Source organism: Papilio xuthus, unplaced genomic scaffold, assembly GCF_000836235.2.
Source record: "Papilio xuthus unplaced genomic scaffold, Pxut_1.1 DF828142.1, whole genome shotgun sequence".
NCBI classification, from domain to species: domain Eukaryota; kingdom Metazoa; phylum Arthropoda; class Insecta; order Lepidoptera; family Papilionidae; genus Papilio; species Papilio xuthus.
The window spans coordinates 7,066,815-7,088,729 of record NW_013530507.1 but is presented as its reverse complement, the minus strand read 5'-3'; the positions used below and the strand labels follow the sequence as shown (position 1 = coordinate 7,088,729).

General features: G+C 37.9%; 2 protein-coding genes across 2 annotated transcripts in view; one reads left to right on the top strand and one right to left on the bottom strand.

The window, feature by feature from the left end:
- Nucleotides 1–21,915, top strand: part of esn (espinas) — an 80,950-nt gene that overhangs the window by 58,035 nt on the left and 1,000 nt on the right. Inside the window, exons 6-7 of the mRNA XM_013307076.1 lie at nucleotides 17,060–17,263; nucleotides 21,500–21,889. Of these exons, the coding sequence (XP_013162530.1) occupies nucleotides 17,060–17,263; nucleotides 21,500–21,889 (594 nt within the window). The remainder of the gene's footprint in view (nucleotides 1–17,059; nucleotides 17,264–21,499; nucleotides 21,890–21,915) is intronic.
- Nucleotides 2,809–5,117, bottom strand: LOC106114345 (uncharacterized). Its single transcript, XM_013307510.1, has 3 exons — nucleotides 4,820–5,117; nucleotides 3,267–4,698; nucleotides 2,809–3,099 (listed from the first exon to the last, which is right to left on the bottom strand). Exons 1-3 carry the CDS (start codon nucleotides 5,043–5,045, stop codon nucleotides 2,919–2,921), a joined length of 1,839 nt encoding a protein of 612 aa, XP_013162964.1. The 5' UTR covers nucleotides 5,046–5,117; the 3' UTR covers nucleotides 2,809–2,918.

Below are 21,915 nucleotides of genomic sequence, written 5' to 3'. Positions count from 1 at the left end.
CCTTATCTGCCGTCGTTCCCCCGGTGGGCCAGTGGTCAGCACCGCACCATCGCACTGTCCCACCACCGGCAAAGGCTTTATATACGTTTAGTCTGTAGATAAAGTGCTGCGATATCGCTAATTGAGAGCTTTATTTGTGCCTGCGAATATCCATATCTCCCATTCCAGCACTGTCACTATCTCGATATAGACATTAATGTCGCCTTATCTAAAACGTGTCAAACTTTTAGTTACAGCTTTTAGCACTGATAAAAGTTTATGGTGACTTACATATGAGTTTTAGATGTCACTTAGTAGAGATTTAACTCACAATCACTGTTTTATGAACTCTTTCTCATGTAAATGTACGCCTTATTCAAAGTTACAATAAAAATAATATTATAGACTTCCTCCATACTATTATTAATCGTTTTAAAAATATATTTGCAGCCAAATCACGAAATATAATGTACGAGACGCTGACAATGCAAGAGACAATCATCCTCACAGACAGACGGACGGACGGATAATGGTACATTGTTACAAATATTAATATAAAATGACAATGTGATTGTGACACACTATTTATGTTTGAAATGCGACTTGCATTTATTATATAATTATATTATAAATTTATTTTACCACTGAGAATTAATTAGGGAAACAGAGATAAATTGGAGAAACATTAGAAATTAATAGTCAAGAGACATGGTTACATTCTTTTTATTAACATCTAACTCACTAAAGTAAGTCAATATTATTCATACCACCAGCAGTATAAAACTTTTAGAGATGTGACCATAAGAGACACATCTAGTATCACCGCGTATCATCCGTTGTCGTCATCATAGCGGACATGACGGTGACATTTGCATGAGTTTCCGTTTGCAACCGCCGCGGCGCCACCGCGATACTACAGAGGACTGACGCATCAGTCCCTATGCCCTACACAACATATCGTAACATAGGTATTACAAGTAAACTAGAAGCTAGTGTTTCCACCGTGTAAAAACAACAACAGCCACTGGTTAATTTGATTGTCTTGAACAATAAACCAAAGCAAAACTGATAGATCAGACGATAAATAAAATCAAATACTATGATTTAATTCAAAATTATCTGATAATATTAACAAGAACGCATTGAGAACAAAGCTGCTATTATTCTAACGATTTCGTTAATCTTAAAAGTAGATATCTGCCCTCTATTTGTAATGTAAATCCAAAACAGCTGTACCCCCTGATATCGTAGACGCAGAGGCCACACAATACCTATCACTGACACCTGTTTGTCACATTTATACATGAAAACTGATAAGAAGTCAAAAAGCAACAATGGGATACCTTTAGGAGGCAATATTGTTGACTTGACGATTACGTCGGAGCAGCTTGCCGCGTGCGCTTTGATAAGCTTTATCGAACTTCTCTGAGGGTAGCTGGAGCTTGTAGCACTGCACCTGTTTTGTCCTTAAGTCCTTGTTTTTCAATATAACTTTTTACTTCTAAAAGAAACAAAAGAATTAACTCTAGCTTAGATAGTAAGTTATCAAAATTATAAAAGGCGTTTACCTAGACTAGATAGTTCCTAAATTTTATAGACTAAATGAAAGTCCGGGTATATATCCGGGTCAGTGGCGTGTTTGCGACATTGTCAACTTCACGGCACTTAGAGCGCTGGGTGGCCGCTGCGGTTATCTTCACTAAAATTAATCCAAAAGATACGACATCGAATGTCAAATATGAAAAACTTAGCCGTAGAATTGATATCAATAAATAAGTAAATCACATAAAGAATAAAGTAAAATAACAAAGCAGCAACAACGAGACGCAAGCTTTTATAATAAACTTGTAACAAAATCTCAAACGGGGCTCAATAACCAAACCAAATGTACAAAACAAAAACATCTCGAGATTGGTTTTTGTCCAAAAACGGTTGTTATCACATCAAACTTCCCACGTTCGGCCGACTGACTATACTTATTTCGCCTAAATAAATAGTGCGGGCATGATCTTATGACGCCGTGGATAATGCTTAACGGTTTATAAATTAGTGTGGTCCGAGACGTCGCCCGGCTCCCCGGGGGGCCGCATACCTCGCCCGAATGCCTTGCCTTTGTACCCAGCCTTATTACTGCATTTACACCTCTGCCACTGCGACTACGAGAGGCGTTTGACTCAACCAGTGCAGCACCGACATAAGGTCGATGTCGATGATCGGAAACTATCGATATCCGGTTTAAGTGTATTATTGTTACACCACATTTGCAGAAAGTGATCGCTATGATACATTTATGTTCAAATAAACATTTCTTTATTTAGCCTTCAATTATTTTATATGAATAAAGAAAGTCGGTTTATTGAAAAAAATTAGCATGGCCAAAACCTATTGACGTATCTTGATGACACGTGACAGTACTACAATTCCAAGTCCAAATCAATTGTAGCATATCGAAATTTATAATATTATCCAATTAAAAGCAACGCCACAGTTTATACGCTGATCCCTTCGCGGCATTAACTGGAGTCGGGACATAATTAGACACAATACAGGCTATTGTGATGTATCGACCGTTCATGTTTCATTTCACGTGCATAACGCAGTTCCTGACAAACAAGCGTGATTGATGCCCAGCGGTGGGCACAAAGGGCCCATTGACATCGCTCGCTCGCCTACTACCCCGCCACCCCGCCACCCCGTCACCCCGCCACCCCGTCACCCCGCAACACAATTATCCATTCACGTGGCTCTTAGGTAAACATTTTGTCCACCCTAATCAAATCAAAAAAACTTTGCTACAAACGTTAGGACAAACAATTATCACAATACAAATATATTTAAACAAACTTTTATTTGACATAAGCGGACAATAAATAAACTAAAATACTCAAAATTTAAACAGTCCAAACTACAAAGACTACAATGATATAAAACAGAGGTATCTATGGTAGCGGGAAAAGGCTGGAGGCGGAGTCGTGCAGCCCGAAGCGCTTGGCGCAACTCTGCTGGTGAAGCTCGCAGCAGTACGCCCGCGTGAAGCGCTGCCCGCAGTAGCGGCACTTGTAAAGCTCGCTGCCCCGGACATACTCCGAGTTCAGTACATGTTGACATACGCCGCAGTTCCTTTTCAACATAAAAACATTGTGTGAAAATTATGTTCCAATAAGAAATTACAATTCTTATTGGAAATAATAAGTAAGGCAATGGGGGGAAAACATACAAACATTGATTGTTACTTATATGGAAGATAGAAAAAGATGTATAATAATAATATCTCAAAGTAATCTAACCTCGCGAAACCTAATTCATGACTTTTAATATGATCATTTAGAAGTGACGCCTTGTTAAACGCGGCACCACATATGTCGCAGACAAATTGCAGCTCCCCTTTTTCCAGATAATTTGAGCTGTGAAAGAACGGTAAGTAGGAGTAGTAGTCGATAGTGGGCACATTAGAAATTAGCTGTCTAATTGTCTCTGCAGACACTCTTAGTAGAGCGACAACGCCTAGCGGGTCCGTGTTAGTCCCTTTTACTGACGTTGTTTTGTTGTCTTCGTTTGAACTAATAGAATTTTCTTCATTCATTATAGTTTCCTGGGTGCTCTTTACCAGAATTGTGAAGGGTCTGCTAACTTCTACAGATTTGTCAGAGGTAGCCACTGTGGCCATTAAACCTATAGACATAGTTGGCTTCACAATTTGTGTATTCATTTTAGTACTACTCTTACTACCAATTACAGTACTTCGGAATTTATTTCTAAATTTGACTAAGTCAAAACGTGACTCGACTTTAGCTGATCTAGCGCAAACTATTGACACGTCCGTGTTCACAGAAGCATCTTGTGTTTTTTCTACATTTAATGTATTCTTTTTTAAACTTATTAACACTTCATTTGAATTCTCTTTATCTTCATTTATAGTTTCAATTTTTTTGTCTACTTTGTAAGATTTCTGTGCTTGAATTTCTTCGATGAGCAAATTAATAGTTTTTACTAAATCGTCAATTTTAGTTTCGACTTTTAAAGAAGTATTTGTTAAACTTTTCTTTTTTACTTTATCTAATCTTTCAACTGGCCCATTTAGAGTTCTTTGTTGGGATATACTGCGGTTTACACTTCTATCTGTTTCTGGAGTCTTGGAATACGCTTTTGGCAATGAATATTTTGGTAAATACTTTTTCTCATATGGAACTCTGATCGTCGGATACAATGTGAGGTTGTCTCTATTCACATTCCTTATTGTCATTGAATTCATAGACGAATATAAATTGGTTCGTCCATCATCTCTATGTAAATTTATGGTGTTCGTACATGAAGATCTAGGAAAGCAAAAACTATTATTATGATAAGTATTGTGTCTCTTGATTTCTTTTATATAACCGATCATATTTTCACTTTTCACATATCTGTTGTCCACCTTGCAGCTAAGATCAGTGGATGGTTTTAATAAAAGCTTAGGATTCTGACTCTCGGGGATAAAATTCTCCTCCGACTTCAATAATTTTCTATATGAATCTTTTGCAAGGGACATGACGTTGCGTTTGTGTTTTTCTTGCAATATATTGATTATTTGTTGTAATTCACTTTCCTCTCTTTCATTTTTTATTGCTTTCATAAGTTTTACTATCACTTTATCAAGTCTTCTGTTATATTTTATTATTTTCGATACAAATATTTCTGTATCAACATTATCGGTTATTTTGCAATTAGATTGAGTGTCATCTGGAAAGTTTTCAAAGAAATAAGTACTTATACTGTTATTTATATACAATTTCGTTTTGTTTGAGCCATTACTTAAAGTCTACGGGCATTTATAAAGTGCACATAAATGTATAAGACTTACTTTTGTTTACATTAATATAATTTAATTGTAAATCTCGCTGTAGTTTACGTATATTTTCATTAGATATGATACCATTCTTCACGCTGTGCCGGGATATGAACTCGTCAACACTGTCCTGGTACTCCGAGCAAGCAGTATTGGCTACTACACTGCGACATCTACTACGATTATCGCTGTTACATTTGTGCATAAAATATTGTTCCAATTCTTCGAAGTTATGTCTCATCTTTTTTCGTTTTACCTTGCTTTATTACAATTACGTTAAATTTGACCAATGTATCGGAAACTAAAAATTTGACTGAACAATGACTGACGTTGACAGCTAACGTCGCGTTCAGTTGCGTTCCGTTGACTTCGTTCTTCAGAATTTCAAAGTTCAATACCTTAGGAAATAAAAATAAATTGATTTAAAAAATATCAAGGAGTTAAGGACCTTGATACGATCTCTCGTTATTGGATGTGTTGGGACAAATTCTGATGAAGAATAATAATATTGGATTCAGTATCAAAAAATTATAAGTAATTTTCTAAACGATATAATTTAGCATAATTCTATGTGAAAAAAAAACAATTATTCGTTGTTATGTTATTCCTTTGTGATCCGGCTACAACAACAAATATAATGAAAAGTTTAAATGTTATTTAAAGGAACCCTAATAATTTGACAATGAGACCACCCAAAGCAGACATAAATTGTTCTGCAGCTCTCAGCGCACAATGCGCCCAAAACGATCGCCCTTTATACTGACGTCATTAGAGCATCAGCTTATTAGGATTTTGATTGAAGCTTTATATACGACATGTCTTACAGACTAACGGTTGAAATCTTTATTAGATCCTTGAGATTGATCCAAAAATTATATTGATTACTTCGATTGATTATTTATTACGGCCTTATTATTTCTACTAGAAAGAAAATTCTATCGAAAATATACGTATCAATAAACAAAACATATTACCAGACTGAAATAAAAAAAGGTAAGCGAGTGGCGTCATTACACCAGCTATTTAGATAATGGATCGTCACAACAGTCGCGCCACACGTTTTTTTAATTTAATTTTCAAAGTTATGTTTGCATTTTTATTAGTTTCTCGAGTGGCACGGCACGCCCGCGGCAAGCGCCCCGCCGCTCGTTCGCAGCTTGTTACAGCTTATGTTAATCGATTCATAGAATATTCATCGACAAAACCACCCTTATACTTTGTCATATATTGACTACATTAATTTTTTTCCATTCTCTAGCCATGTCACTTCGTTGTCGCCTTGTCACTACACGCACTTTAATTTTTAAAGAACGATCTAAATAAATTATCTTTTATGTTTTTCTACAAGTGTGTGTAGAAACAAAAAAAGTTTTTAAATTACTCGATTTTTTATACAATCATAGAAATTAAGTTGTAATAATTTCTTGTGTTTAATTCAAATGTTTTCGGTTAATAAGCAATTAGTTGTTTGTGAACAACACAGTCATGTACCGCAATAACAAATACGAATTTCCAAATGATTTCCCCTCGACTACATTTCAAAAGTAATTCCCCATTCGAAGCACAAAAGTATTGTAAACAACTCCAAATGAGAGGATAAAGGACGCCCTTCAAAAGGGTCACCTTATAATGTAAATGCCCCAGAAACTTACCCTCGAGTTACCCCCGTACTCAATTAAAGTAATATTCCATTTTCTTGCAAACCAACCTATTTGTTTGGTTTACATTGCGTTGTTAGAATGTGCGATGGAGTCATACTCCACTGAGTAAACTTCAATGGATTTCATACTTAAGTGATGGTCGATTCCGAAGAGAGTCAAACCAGACGTAGTCGTTACGGCAAGGTGAAGGCCAGGGAATAGCGCGTGGCAAAAGGAAGACGTTGCTATGGAGACGCCTCCCGCGTACCCATTGCTAATCATCGCTGTATACAAATTGAATTGAAGAGAGCCAGATATCAAAAACATAGGTAATACTAAAGACGATACGATAATGAAGGTATTGAACATTCTGAAAACTGATAATAGGAATTTTAACAAGTAATTTTTATTTAGAAGATTTTCATTAACATTCTCGTTTGGCAGGCCATGTTTTTGAAGCTTTCATCACAAAGGCTCAGTAAACACTAACTCTCATTGAGGTGTTAGAAGACAATGTTGGTCTAGTTCATTGGATTTTTTTTGTTATACGTTAAAAATAAATGTAAAAAGATAAATTTGATGAGGAGAGTGTTCATAAGTATATTTGTAGTCGTGTTATAGAGAAAGACGCGACTGTGTCATTGTGGCGACATAATAGCCGTCCACACAGACGCGATTGTGTCTCAGCTCAAGGAATGTTTTTTTTATATTAGACTTGATCTTATTATTCATAGGTAAGCATTATTGTATGAAAGCAAGATTTAGGGTTCTGTGTGCAACAATGACAATTTCTTTTTTTATAATTTTTTATAGCGTTTATACATTTCGTGTATAATGACTATATTTTCGTTTACAATATACAAATGAAATGACATAAATAGTTGTTGGTACAAATTATGAAGAGTATTTTCCTTAGCATGAACGATTATAATTGTCATATGAGTACTGATATAAAAATGAAAATATATACAGAACCCGTCACTTATTAATATAGTCCATGTTAAAGAGATTTTTTTCACATCAAAACTTTATGTGAGGAATGCGATGTTGCGGAGATTACGTCGGTAGTACAAAGTCGATGGCTGCCAGTTGTATGGCGGTCATTGTGACTGCCATTGTTGGTGAGCCGAAAGAGGCTGCGCATTGAGCGCTACTTCGATAGAACTTAAGTTTACTTCTCGTAAATATTTGACGTCATTGTTTAAATTTGCAGAAAAATCTTATGACGTTTTAGGCAAGGAATTTTATTTGTTACTACTTAAAGTTGAAGTTAATAAATGTTCATACTAGGGAGCCTCTATGTTACCCTCGTATTGTAAACATAGTCACTTTATAATTTGACTAGGCTAAAAGCATAACTAGACAACTCATATAATAAGTATAAGACTTACTGAGCACTGTAATTTAACTTAAAACAGAGATAGTGTGTGTCAACAGGATTGCGTTGTCTCGACAATTCGTACGATAATTGAAACAAAAGGAAAAACCTCGCGACGTCGCAAACAAAGCTATCGGCCGTCGATAAGATAATGTTAACGGAGCCTCGAAGCAAACTCCCACGGTGCGGCCGAGCAGGCGGTCAGGCAGGCAGAGGGAAGGCGGGCGGCGGCCGCGCTCCCTGCACCTCTTGTTTGAACACGGATTACTCCAATGGTCCGCATATACTTGTGTAATGTGTACTGCAGGAACAAGTCACAGCTATCGAGTCGATAACAAACTGTTTAATCATACGCAAGCAATTACATTAAGATCTACTTACTACTTACCTTACTTAGAGTTTGTGTTGTCAAAACTTACTACAACAGAAGTGTTAACAAGAGACAAAGCTCATGAACACAACAAATAAATACTTCCAAAAGCAGTCAAGGCCACAACAAACCAGCATTCTTTTGACTAAAAGAAATAATAAATCCTTTTCAAATAAAACGCAGGTCGGGAACACGAGCTACGTTTTAGGCGGCGGAATTAAATCGGGTCGGTATGTCGAAATTTTAATGGATTTTGTGAGCGCCCCGCCCCCCTACGACCGCCGCGTCTTGCTGACCCCTCACCCGCCTCCGAGATTTTTATTATTTTCAAAGGGATCACAAATAAATATTTATGTATTTACAGTGTAGATACAGTAGAATAAAGACGCAAAAGATTAGTTAAAAATGAAAATGACAGCTGAACTGAGCCTGCCTTCAAAAACGTATGGCAATCCATAACGACACTCGTCAGCAAAGAACACTTAAACTTCTTAAACGAACATTTCACATTTAAATATAATAGTATAGTTTTCATCAAGCTATATTAAGCAACGAAAGAAAGGTTCCACCATCCAATCTATTTTTCAATTAAAACTAACTAAGATAAATCAACACTAAACCAATCAATTAGTAAACGTCGTAAAGTCCAATTGGATTAGATTCCAGCTCAACAAAAACTGAGAGACAGAACAAAAAAGTAGGCTGGAGAAGCTCGCACCGACCACTTTTAATTACAGCAGGCGTATTGTTTGACTGCGTTACATTTACAACAACAAAAAAAACAGGAACAAAAAATAGTTAAAGGATCGTATGAAGATGTCCGAGATCAAAGCGAGATCGATCCGATTTGGGATATCAGATAGTTGAGTGTGGAAGATATTGACTATTTAAATAAATAACCACTCAAGCTTTTGTTTAATGGGAATTAAATAAAAACAAATGAAAATCATGCGCTAGTATATCTCACAGGATTCTCTCGTTGAAGCTAAGCCATTACCTTAGTTGTCGCTGATAAAAAAACGCAATAAGATTTCACGTCGATGGTCCCTTATTCCAACTTTACTGTAAATTGAGTCTTACTTACTAATTAAAATGAATATTATGAACTTTATTTCGAAATTAAAAATCCGTATTTGTTTAGTCAAATTGCTTAAAGTTAAATGTCTAAATAAACCAAATCGCTCATACACATACATACATCATCGTGCCTGTCAAAAACTTTCCATTACAGCTTAATACGAAACAATGTTTTATGAGGTAATTAAGCGGGAAAATTATATGAAATGTTTTAGTAGGCAATTAAACGAACATTTCACACGAGGGCGATTAAGTCAAGAGCGTTTAATGCACTGAGTTGCTATCGAACGATCTGTTCCGCGTCCTTACTGCCCCAATGTTACCTTCACATACAGTACTTAAACTTAGTTACTTAGAAATCGCATAGTTTTTTTTTCTCTCATGTAAACTCCGATTAATTGACTTTGTTGCATTCGATTGTCAAATTGGACTATCAAATTAAACAATTTTTATCCCAAATATACCACGATAACTGTCCATAGAAAAGAGTTAAACGAGTGCAAGTTGCTATCATTGCAACGACTTTTACACAATAACAACTGATTGTACAACGAGCAACCTTTACTGTTTTATGTTAAACTTTTCATCTAAAACGGATAGTGTGCACTAGCCCTTTGTAAGTGTCAGTTGCAGCGTATCATATCAGAGGCCACACTTCGGACCTCACGTTTTTTCTCTTGCATTTGTTGTGGAGCAGAGATTTCACGGCGGCGAGGTTCCCACACGCGCGGCTCCGGGTTCGATACCGACCACTTTTTTGCCACACGTCCAGTAGCTATGATATCCCATAGACAAAGATAAAATGAAACATTTCTTACTAAAATTTACACTAAACAATAATACCTTTATGGGTTAAAAATAAATCAATAAGTGTTTTATTAATCTTAACGTTTTATTTTATTGTGTGTGTTGTTTTTACATATACATCAGCCAGTCTGGGCAAATAAATAATTAAGGGCAGTGGAATTCATGAAGCGAGACTAATAGGTCAAGTAAACCCACTCATGTTCGTAATGTACGAGTTCTTTTTCGTTTTTAAATATAATACAATTCGGGTCAATTAATTATAGGTATAATACAAATCCAGATATTAATTACATTTGGTTTGGTCTTTTTAAATTTCAATACGTCTGTAGTTAGTACTTTATTACATAAACTCATCCCATCCAGTTTACTCATACAACTTGATTGATTTGTAAGTGACGATTACGTGACTGATTCGCTTTGCCCTCTATTATGACATGTTCCCAGAATCTCTTCCAGTGCGCAATACAATGCCGCGTTTGAATGCCCCTATGCATGTAGCAAAGGTTTTGAAGCGTCAATGTATTTATAGGGCTTAGTGGCGCCGACAAAGCGTCAACTATCCGGGGGGCCTCGCAGGTATCGCGGGAAATAAAATAAGACGAGTGACGCGGGACGTCGGGATGGGGGGGGGGGGTAAGCGCAGGGGATCTACGGAGGCTGCGCGGTGCGGCGGGGGAGCTCCGCTGTGGGAATGCCTGCGCGACGCCTGGTCGCAAGGAATGTACGAGTAAAATAAGGGATATTGCGTTACATTTCACAATTTTCCCAAATATACATGTTTTCAAACTATGGCATTACTTGCTGCCTTGCACACAGCATTAAGCTTGAAAGCTATCAACATACTTATGTAGCAGTAGTGACCGCGAACTCTCGGACGTTCTTGTTAAATAACAACTGTTTTCCTGATGCTATAAACTCATAAATGAGTTTCGGCAAGCTCCTGTGCGGTCTGGTTGCTATGCGGCGCACGTCGCAGCCGCAAGCCGACACAAAACCGATCGCATGACATACCTCACTATCGTTACCGCTATTGTCCAGCCAAGAACAGATGGTTCGCTAATTCTATTGACTATTACACCTCAAGGGCATTAGTGAGTGTTAAAATGCGCATACAGTTACGATGACAATCTAATCTTGTATTTTACAAGATGAATTATATCTAACACCATATATATTATAATGTAAGTATGTTGTCGCTTTTGTCAGACAACATTTGTCGTGCCATCCATCGGACTGTCCACCTAAAGCATATGATTATTGTTACCCTGGTGCTCAATGTTGAAGTGAGGTTTGTCGACTTCTGTGTGGAGTGTGTAGCGTGAGTCGGAGGTCGGCTTCCACGGCCGCGTGTTTGCGCTGCCCCCCTCCCCCCTTCACCTCGTAATTAACACGTAGTCCTGCGACCGCCGTCCTCCGACACATCAACGTCCACAAACACTGCGCGTGGAAACGGTATCCGAGGAATTTACAATGCTTAACACCATTGATTTATCATGTTGGGAACTAATGTCAAATATTTTTATATTATACCGTTTAAACACAAAAAAAATATTGATTAATTTCGCAAAAATACTTTTAAATTTACTCACAAAAAACCTCTATTGTCATGCTCAAGTTCAAACAACTCTGCTAATAACAATTTCTTTTCGCAAGCGTTACAACTTAATTTCGACCTAATATAAGCTACTAAATTATTATCTCCCTTTTAGACAGGGGACCACACAACCAGACTAGGATTTGACAAATGACTACATTTATATCAATCATCTGCAAAAAAACCTCATCAAGTGTAAAACAGTACCTGTGATCTGCTAATTTGGATAAAAAACTGCGGCTTAGTTCAAATCAAACAGTCATCAGTGGGAACCTACCCCGAGCTCATTTGGAAAACACATTTGACTTGAAAGATTCCGACAGAGGTCGTGGTCCATAATCTATTATTATTTCAGTTATTTTATGAAGAAAATTAAAGTAAAATAACACTTATGCGGTCTTGATAAGACATAATACAAGGTGCTGAAATATGACTGCGTCACAAATCGGCGCCAAATTAGACGCGGCGCAGAACAAATACTTCGGTAAGATAATTACAAGGTGCGACGCTGATTTGCGGAGAACTGACCGACAAACATTTGGGCAAACATTGGACGTGGCCTAATAGTTGGTAATTGTTGACCACCCGGCCAGCTTATACTTTGTGATATTTGTTATTTTTGATGAAAAATATTGCGGAGATACAATAAAAGAAACAAGTAATTTTCTGAATAGTAGTAGGCAGGTACTAAAGTCGTATATCCGCAATCGTAGCGGATTTGCCGCGTCATAATGAAGCTTAGGTGCCGGCGAATCGTGGTATTAAAAGATTTATTTATGAAATCCAGCAGATAGGCCTACGGCGCTACTTAATTGACTTAGTGTTAGGTTAAGTGGATCTCGTAAGACTTCTGATTAACGGTCTTAAAACATCGCAACTGGATGACACTGCATGTAAAACCTCAGCAGAACTAATTAACCACATCTTTTCTTATAATTTTCCTATTGTATTTATTATTTTATGAGCAACCTAACTGTGCAACCTAAACTTTATTTGATCACACCGCGACACATTAGCTACATGGCTCTAAAGTAAGTATTCCTAAACGATATGATAATTAGACTAACGGAACCTTTGACTTCGTTGATTTGGGAAGCATCAGCAACTCTACTACCGGACAGTCGTTAGCCTGTACGTCACCGCACCGCACCGCCGCGGCCGCAGTCGTTGTAATGAATTAAAATAGACCATCAACCTACGGTAACATCCCGTGTCGTCACGTCCTGTGTCCGGCCAGCTGAGCGCCGGCAGCTCGTCGCCCGCTCGTCCCCTGTCGTCGTCACCTCGTCCCCCGTACGTCTGGCACGTACGCAATGTCAGTGAAAGTCAAACACCGGCGAGGCGCGTATTCTTTACCCGTCTCAATGGATCTGATGCGGCTTCAAATAGATCGCAATACACATCCGATTAGCGGAATTATATTTATACCAGACTCAACAATCACAGTACTAAATTATTACTAACAAATTGCTCACAAATAATTTCTTAATTCATTTGATTCACTTATTGAGTTATACTTGGATGACAATACAATTAAACATATAATTAATTCATGGTACAAAATCTTTTACATACACCTTTTTAAGTCTCTAAATAAAAAAGAACAACGTAGCTTAAATTTTAAAAAGCTAGTAATTTTTGATAACACCACACAAAGATTTCTAAAAAGTCATTAAAACCACACTTAGTTATTTATTTAGTTATTGTACGTACATATCATGTAACTTGTACCATATCAAAGTTCCTATGAGTCACGGAGTAAAGTCTGGCCGCGCAGACGTCAGGCATGTGGAAGTGCCTCTACCTCGTAATGCCCGAGTATCCGCAGAGATCGTGCCTCGCATCTCAATACCTCCGCAACACCTCGCGACACCTCTCCGCACCATGAATTGTAACAGATATGGTTAAGCCAAGGTTTTGATAATATTAATATTGATGGAGTGTATTTTAAATAATCTTAATATTACGATCACTTTATGAACAACTTCCGTTGTAAAAGACATATGGTTTTAACCAATGGAACAAGCTTGTTCTCTGAATAGGCTGTATATACAAACATGTCCTTTTAGTCTTTATATCTTAGTTTAAAGTGACTTATCATGAAGCATTTGTAATAGCTTCTATAACTTACTCATGTCCTACATAACACGTTTATGGCTACAATCAAATATAATTATTATATCAAATCACATTGTTCTTTATAATTATAACAGTCATATCCCCACAATCGTCTGACAATACTATGTGACCTTCGTCCGAGTACTATTTGATGGATGAGCATTGTGCATTGGAAGGAGAGGCGATTGTAAAATAACGTGTGTCGTATCTCAAAACAATCGGAATAAGTAAACACAGCGGATAGCTTCAAGGTTGACTGATCCGAAGGTAAAGTGGCCGTGAAACCACTTTTCAATATGTAGACTTAAAATGAAAGATGGTTAAAGTTAGAACTTTTAAAAACATAAAGTATAAATTATACCATTTTTATAAAACTCCCTTCTCTTCCTATGCGTCTCCTCCTCCGTCGATTAAAGATAGGCATATGTATAATAATTGAGGATGTCTATAGTCAGCAGACGCTTAGCTATTTCGGCGATATTGACTCCTCCCTCGTTGGCCACCTTATAATATAAAAAATGTAGATAAATTTTTAAAAACCCTAATAAAACTAATACTGTACTAAAACTGTTTGCATGTGGGTTGCATCACATTATTTTTAATTAATCGTCAATATAATTTGAAACTGTGTCGAAGAAATTTTTCAAGCAAATTCAGTTACCCGGTCGTTGAACCCGCCGGCCGTCAGCGCCACCATGACTGTCAGCAAACTCCCCGACTTGGCACACATCCAACACTATTCCATGGGATTGTGCCATTTTAATATATCTTCTATGAGATAAGACTTCTCTATTCATAATTTATTTTACGACACAACAGTAACTTGTGATTTATACGAAAATATTTCCGACTAAAGAAATTACATAACTTCGAAAGTAAAAAAGTTTGTTACTTACGTATTCTTTTGTTATATTTTTTACGGAATATGAGCCTTTTAAATGTTATCGTGTCTTCAGATATTGTTTAAGAGTAAACCAAAGATATGTGGTTGACTATTGCCTAGTCATCCCTAACTTAGGGTAAGCTCCGAGACCCTCAGTTGGGATGTAAAGTTAGCTGATAACATAGCTTATTATTTGCTATAAACTGTAAATGTATAAACTACGAATTGATATTTGTATTTTATATGTGCCTTACTTACTTAAGGTTTAGTTCTATGAAATATACGTAAATGATTTAAATTAAACTTGATCAAACATTATCAATACAATGTTTTAATACTTATAATACGTAAGATTTGTTTTTTAATCTTAGGAAATTAGTCCATTCAGTATTAGAGTGTAGCAGATGTAGACCTGCGCTACAAAATGTTTTAATTATAACGGTCTCAATTTACACAAATACACTTAATGAGGACGTTAAAATACTTTTTATATATATAATTACATCCATTAGCACTTCCAAATGTTTGATGAATTACAACAAACACTTCATTATAACTTTACAGCAATGATTGCCCTCCTCTCCGCTTAATGATCACCAAATTACTGAAAAGTACTTTTTTTTGTTCTCTTAAGCTCTTAATATTAAATTGATGTGTTTATATCGACTTAAAAATGTTGCTTCAACATTTTTAACAAGACTTTCATTTTATGTTGAAGTAAGAAATAACTTTGAACAATTAAAACAACACAATCGCATTGTTACAGTATACTTTGTTTTAAAATCGGTAGATTTTTAGACTTTGGAAATGGTTCACTTTGTTATTATTATAAGTAGTCATCAAACTCTACCCAAAACCTTATAAGAAATACCATGCCTTATATAAATTGTGTAATGCGTAATTGCGTATATGTCATCTTATATTATATATAAAATTCTCGTGTCACAATTTTCGTTCCCATACTCCTCCGAAACTACTTGACCAATTCTCATGAAATTTTGTGAACATATAGAGTTGGTCTGAGAATCGGCCAACATCTATTTTTTAATCCCGCGCAGACGGAGTCGCGGGCGACAGCTAGTTTTAAATAGATTTATTTGTTGTTCCATACTTTAGTTTTGTTCAATTAATTCGCGATATTAACCAAATAGTAAGAAACTATATGTTTACGTGCGTGTTATCCAGTTTACCTGACATTGTGTGGAGGTATAATACATTTTTTACTGTTGCCATCATTTCGCGAGGTAGTCCGCGGCCGCAAGGTAAGCACGTACCGCCATTCCTGGAAGGATTCTTTGTGCCTTTGCCTTGAACACGGCCACCAAATACATTATAACAATCTTATGTCCTATGTGGATCGAATACATAGCGTCACTAGAGTTTACACTAAAAGGAAATTTCGTTGTTAAACATATGCGGATGTTGGGAAAATCTGCACGAGTAAAGCGTGTGGTCGAGCAACGAGCAACTTTGCAAGGCTGTTTCGTATCTTTGTCTCAGTACATACATGTGTCTTTAGTGCAGAATTAATCGCACTTATTTGATTCAAAGTCTTCTAATTTTTCTCATAGCTTATTATCAATACCCAGTATACTTGATAGTTTATTTAGATATCAAAGCTAAAGCAAGTTGTGTTAGTCAATCATCAACAAACACTGAACTACTGTTAAATACTAAATAACCTCGTGTTATGAATTGATTGTCAACATCAACAACATCAACAACAACAACATCGTCTAATCTCCGACAAACAAAAGACAATCAGGTGATTGTCCGCAGCACATCAAAACTATAATGAATAGACCAGAGGACAGGCGTGACCTTTCTAATTCAATAACATTCTGTGACAATGCTCGCCAGCGCGGGGCGTGAGGTAGCGGGCGGGGGGGCGGTGGGGGCAGGGGAGCCGTCACCACGCAGGCACGCAGACAAAGCGTCGTGTTTGGCTTAGGCCGGGCCGCTGAATCACACATTCCTATACGCATGACGGAAAAACTAGAGTACTAGTACAACACTACGACAGACCCTATCACTATAGTACCTACAATAAACAGGTTCTATCTCGACATTGTAATGACTATCGTAAGATACTCAGTAACAATGTGTTTACAATGTCACACACAAAATTAGGCAGATTGACCGATTTGATATGTCACCAACGAGTATTCATATTATGTTCGTCGTAACTGATAGAAAATCTGCGTAATCACCTTATCACTCTAGGTACTACTTATTCTCTAGGTAACGTACCACCTTAACTTTTAGGTGACAGAGAAGCGAAACTGCTTTTGGACGTACAGATACATAGTTCTCTGCTTAGGTCTTTAAAAGGTAACTTATTATTACAAGTAATTAGTCAATGTAATATGTTTTTTCACGTGTGTGCAGTGCGAGGAGACGATGTCAGCGGGCGACATGTGTGTGACGGCGGCGCGAGCGGGCCCTGCGGCGCGCTGGCACCCCGGCTGCTTCGTCTGCACATCCTGCCAGGAGCTGCTCGTCGACCTTGTCTACTTCTGGAGAGACGGCCGTCTCTACTGCGGCCGGCACCATGCTGAAACGCTCAAGCCAAGGTGTTCGGCATGCGACGAGGTAACTAATATATTTTTTTAATATATATAATTAGGAAATTTATGTGTGTATGTTTATATTTTTGAATTGAAATTGATGACATTTCGGAATAGTTATCTTAACATTGCTTAAATTAAGTGTAACAGAACTACTAGAATATATTTTACGTAGATTGTTTTCATCATTAAACAGGCAGTCCATTTGCTTGTTGCCATGCAACTAAACAACTCAAGTATAAAGTTGGCGCATGTCAAGACATCGTTTCCTTACACTAAATAATAAAAATACGTTGCACAATAGGAAGTGAAATTAAGCAGAGGTCGTTGCCCTCGCCAGTTGCTGGGTAATAAATCAAGCAGTCTTATCGAATCGGGCCGGTTTAAGGGTTCGGAGGGCTCGGAGGCTTCGCGGGTGAACCACGTCGCCCTCAAACCGACGACACAATTACCTCGATAGGGTTGAAATTAAACGGTCCCCTTTTGTGATGCCTTAATTTATGTAAAAGTATGGATATATATACATTGCATTTATGTGTCTGAATACGGAATCAAAGTGTGATCTAATCTTTAACACTTGTTTGATATTTTGTATTATAACTCAATTATTTAACAAATGCTTTACCTACCCTGAAGCGTTAATGCAGTCTAAATAGGTTAAATGTATTTAACATAACAATAAACATGCTTTAAAAACATTTTATAACACAAGATGTGAATTACATCAAAGTTGCCATTTCCTCGCCAAATATTAACCGAAACGTTTGTTGCGACGGACGAGGTAATTGTCAGTACTGGGCCAATATCCGGCCGCGACCGGAACCGATGCTATCTCACCTCCGCTTCAACCCTTGGCGCACAGAGGGCGATTGAGAGATTGCACCGCGCCTGTCATGACGCAAAGTGTTCCTGAGTGCCGCTCATTATGCTAATCTTCCTGTTTTTGTGGTCGGCGTTGTTGCATTATATATTTTTAAACTTTTAAAAGTATCGCAATAATTCCTACACTTTTAAATGAAACACTTAAATAATATTTATGGCTCAAAATTACGTACAACCTTTGAAATATTTTCTTCAATATCTTAATTTTATGCGAGTGCTAAAACTAATTGTTATGTAAATAATTATAACAATACGTTTAGCCTGGGAACTAGCTTAAGCATTTGAGATGCTCAGCGCTCGAGGGGCTCGGGAGCGACGCGAGGCTTCGCATGTCGATACATTGATAAGCTCCAAATCTTTATGTCCGTCTGTCACGCGACCGCCGCTTGGTAAATTTTCTAATGCACCCTTCTTACATTTATAGACTTGTATTAATATATAATCTGATTTACATGTCTGCGTTAAATTGGTCACAAGAAATTCTCGAACTTTCAACTACAAGTTTAAATTATAAAAAAGGTTCCGAAAAAACTTTAAACTCTTTGACATTTAAAACTTAAAGAAATATAATATCAAACCTTATCTTTCTAAATGGTTATTATCTGGATTAGTGAGTTGGCGAGTGGTAGCGACCTCTAGCGAGCAAGGCCGGCGCAGCGGAAATGCAGTTACTGCAGCCTGCAGCACCACTACGATGCAGTAAATACTATACAAATGTGCAATGCAGATCAGAACTATTTACTTAACCAATAAATATAATACACGAAAATATTCATTGATTATAGATTATATCATTAGATTACATCGAATCTTTTGTAAATTCAAGTCTTATCAAGTGTGACCATTACAACCAGCACGAAATTCTCTAGTTTATTCAACAAAGGTTTGTTCGCAGTGCAGACACCGGCTGCGGCAATTACCTCGACGACTGACGAGGTCATATCGCTTTGCCTACAATTATCTATGATTATTCTATTTCTTAATTCAGATGCGAACACATCAAATAACAACTAAACTGTCTCAATATATTACGCATTTTAAGTAAATTGTATTGTAAAATTTATTAATACATTTTCTTGAGAGAGTTATTTGACTCGATCTACTAGGACCTCATAAGTAACAAAGAAGTGTCAATCCTATGTATTTCTAACGAGGATAACAATCTAGTCATTGTAGTCTCGTGTGAACACAAACAAATGACTGTAACGTGTTTTATGTAAAACATGTTACGTAAATGAAAACTCCAGTAGAGCTGCAATCGCAACACAAGTGTGAGTGAGTCAGGCAAAGAGCTGCGGCTGATACAGCCACGTGCTAATGTTTTGACTGCGCCTCTCTTTGCCTACAATACGTAACTTGCACATTGCATTATTGATGATAACTACACACACTAACACAAAGCTTTATGAAAGCCTAGCTGTTGAACGCGACTACGTCCGCGCTAAATAACAAAAACATCTATGCCAAATTTCAGCAAGATCCATGCAGCCGTCATTCATCCATACATCCAAACATTTGCATTTATAATATTAGTAAGTTTTAATGAATGCCACGTCGCATAAGACAACCTACAAAAACTGATATGAAACATTTCTCAAGTCATCTATTTTTAATTACCATTTGTTTAACTGAAACTTTTAATTTCCTTGTTCTTAATTTCAAAACGTTTTCATGATAATGTTTCGAAAGGCGTCTCGGTGTCGGCCTGATGACCGCCCGACCCGTCCGACCCGTCCGACCCGCCTGTCTCCGCGCCTAAACTTTTATGATCTATTGTATTTCATTTTTATTATGTGCCACTCGCTTTAATAATCTACAAAACAGTAAAAAAACATAATTTTTTTTTTATATATTTTATATTACTAAAACGTTTAGTGGTTTCTAGTTTTTAATCTGATATTTTCTTTTACAGCATTACATTTCTTGAACGCTTACACTTTATTATTCTTAAAAAAAACTAAAATAAATACAAATATTATGCTTTTATTTATTCTTAGAATATGCTAAGAATATCCGAAACAAATCTTTTTCAAACTAATTTATAAACAAAAGAATATATAAATGCGTTCTAGGATAAGCAAATATTTTTTTTTATCTGTCAACAATGTCGCGGCCTAGTTTCCCGCGCAAAGGTCACTGACATGTACTGGGTGCACAACTTTATCTGTCAGCAACAGCGGCTTGGGAGTCCGGACTATCTGCCTCGCATCTAGCTAGTATTGTCTTCAGTAGGTCTAGATTGCGAGAGGATTGCAAAGCCGCTGCAATACTTCTATGATGTATGTTGATTTCTTAATACTGCAGGATTATTAAACAGTAGTACTTCTGTTAGCTACAACAAACAATTACTCATAACGGAGATATAAACAGTCGTGTTAACTGATTACTCAGGACGATAAAGTCTTTATAACATTGTCGAAACATTTCAGTTTAAAAGTATGCTTCGGCCGATCAGGCTGCGATCGATTACATCATAATACTACAATATTTTTTGTATATTGGTCAATGATTAATTTGTGGCATCTTCCCTGGTCCTCAGACAGCCATTCCTCCCCTCGGAGTATTTAACGACGCGGAGGTACCGTTTTAAAATAATAATAATGAGCATGTTGTCCGCTAATGAACTAAGCTCGTGTGGGAACATTTCTCGTGCATTGTCCGCGCGGCGTTGTGCCCCGGCGAGGCGGCGCGGCGGCGGCGGCCGCTATCGCCGGCGATACAATTATGTTCTTTATCGCAATAATTAATTACACGTAACCGAGGATTGTGCAATCCAAAGCCGGCCACGTGTGTCCTCAACATTATCAGAGAGCTTACACTCGTTATGCAACACCGACTTGTTACCACCATATCATCACCTCAAAGTCACTTGGACCAAAGAACGACTGTTACTTTCATGCCAAAGCCCATCATCGGCCAATCTGTATTAAGTTGGTCTTAAATTGTCTCGTGGACTGGCCTGGTTTATTACCACACGTGAGAGCTAATTTGTATATATGTACATATGTCTGAGGGACGTCATCAATAAGAAGCGAAAAAAAGCGAAAATAATCTATCTAACAAATGTTAATATGTAGCACAAACACAATGTTTAACATTTCTAGCCACTATACATCCGAGACTGCGTGGTTTACGAATCAATTATCACTCAGTCTAATATAAATATATCATCGGAAAGCATTTCTCGCTTTTAGCACCATTATAATGTTGCGAAATGTTGTCATTCACGATAAGTATAGGGGTGTCAAAGCTACGGCCCGCGTAGAAATTTTTATGTTCATGTCAATTAGTAAATTTTATAGAATTCTTCTTTCCCCCTAATGGGAATGCGACATATTGTACAATATATTGACATTAACAAGTGTGTGTTGTTGCACAGATAATCTTGGCGGACGAGTGCACGGAGGCGGAAGGGCGCGCGTGGCACATGAAGCACTTCGCGTGCGCCGAGTGCGCGCGACAGCTGGGCGGGCAGCGCTACATCATGCGCGAGGCGCGGCCCTACTGCTTGCCCTGCTTCGACGGCCGCTTCGCCGAGTACTGCGATGCGTGCGGCGAGCCCGTCGGCGTGGACCAAGGCCAGATGTCGCACGAGGGACAGCACTGGCACGCCACCGAGCGCTGTTTCGCCTGCCACACGTGCCGCGCCAGCCTTCTCGGTCGCCCCTTCCTGCCGCGCCGCGGCGCCATCTACTGCTCCATAGCCTGCTCGCGCGGCGAACCGCCCACGCCCTCCGACTCCTCGGGGCCCGGCCCGCGCCCGCCGCGCGCCCCTCGCCCCCGCCGTGCGCCTTC

Bases quoted from the DNA above. Each gene is read 5' to 3' on its own strand.
- LOC106114345 (XM_013307510.1), bottom strand. From the start codon at position 5,045: ATGAGACATAACTTCGAAGAATTGGAACAATATTTTATGCACAAATGT. The intron at 4,699-4,819 runs GTAAGTCTTATA...AAAACTTTCCAG, and splicing joins TTATATTAATGTAAACAAAA to ATGACACTCAATCTAATTGC. The intron at 3,100-3,266 runs GTTAGATTACTT...TATGTTGAAAAG, and splicing joins CATGAATTAGGTTTCGCGAG to GAACTGCGGCGTATGTCAAC.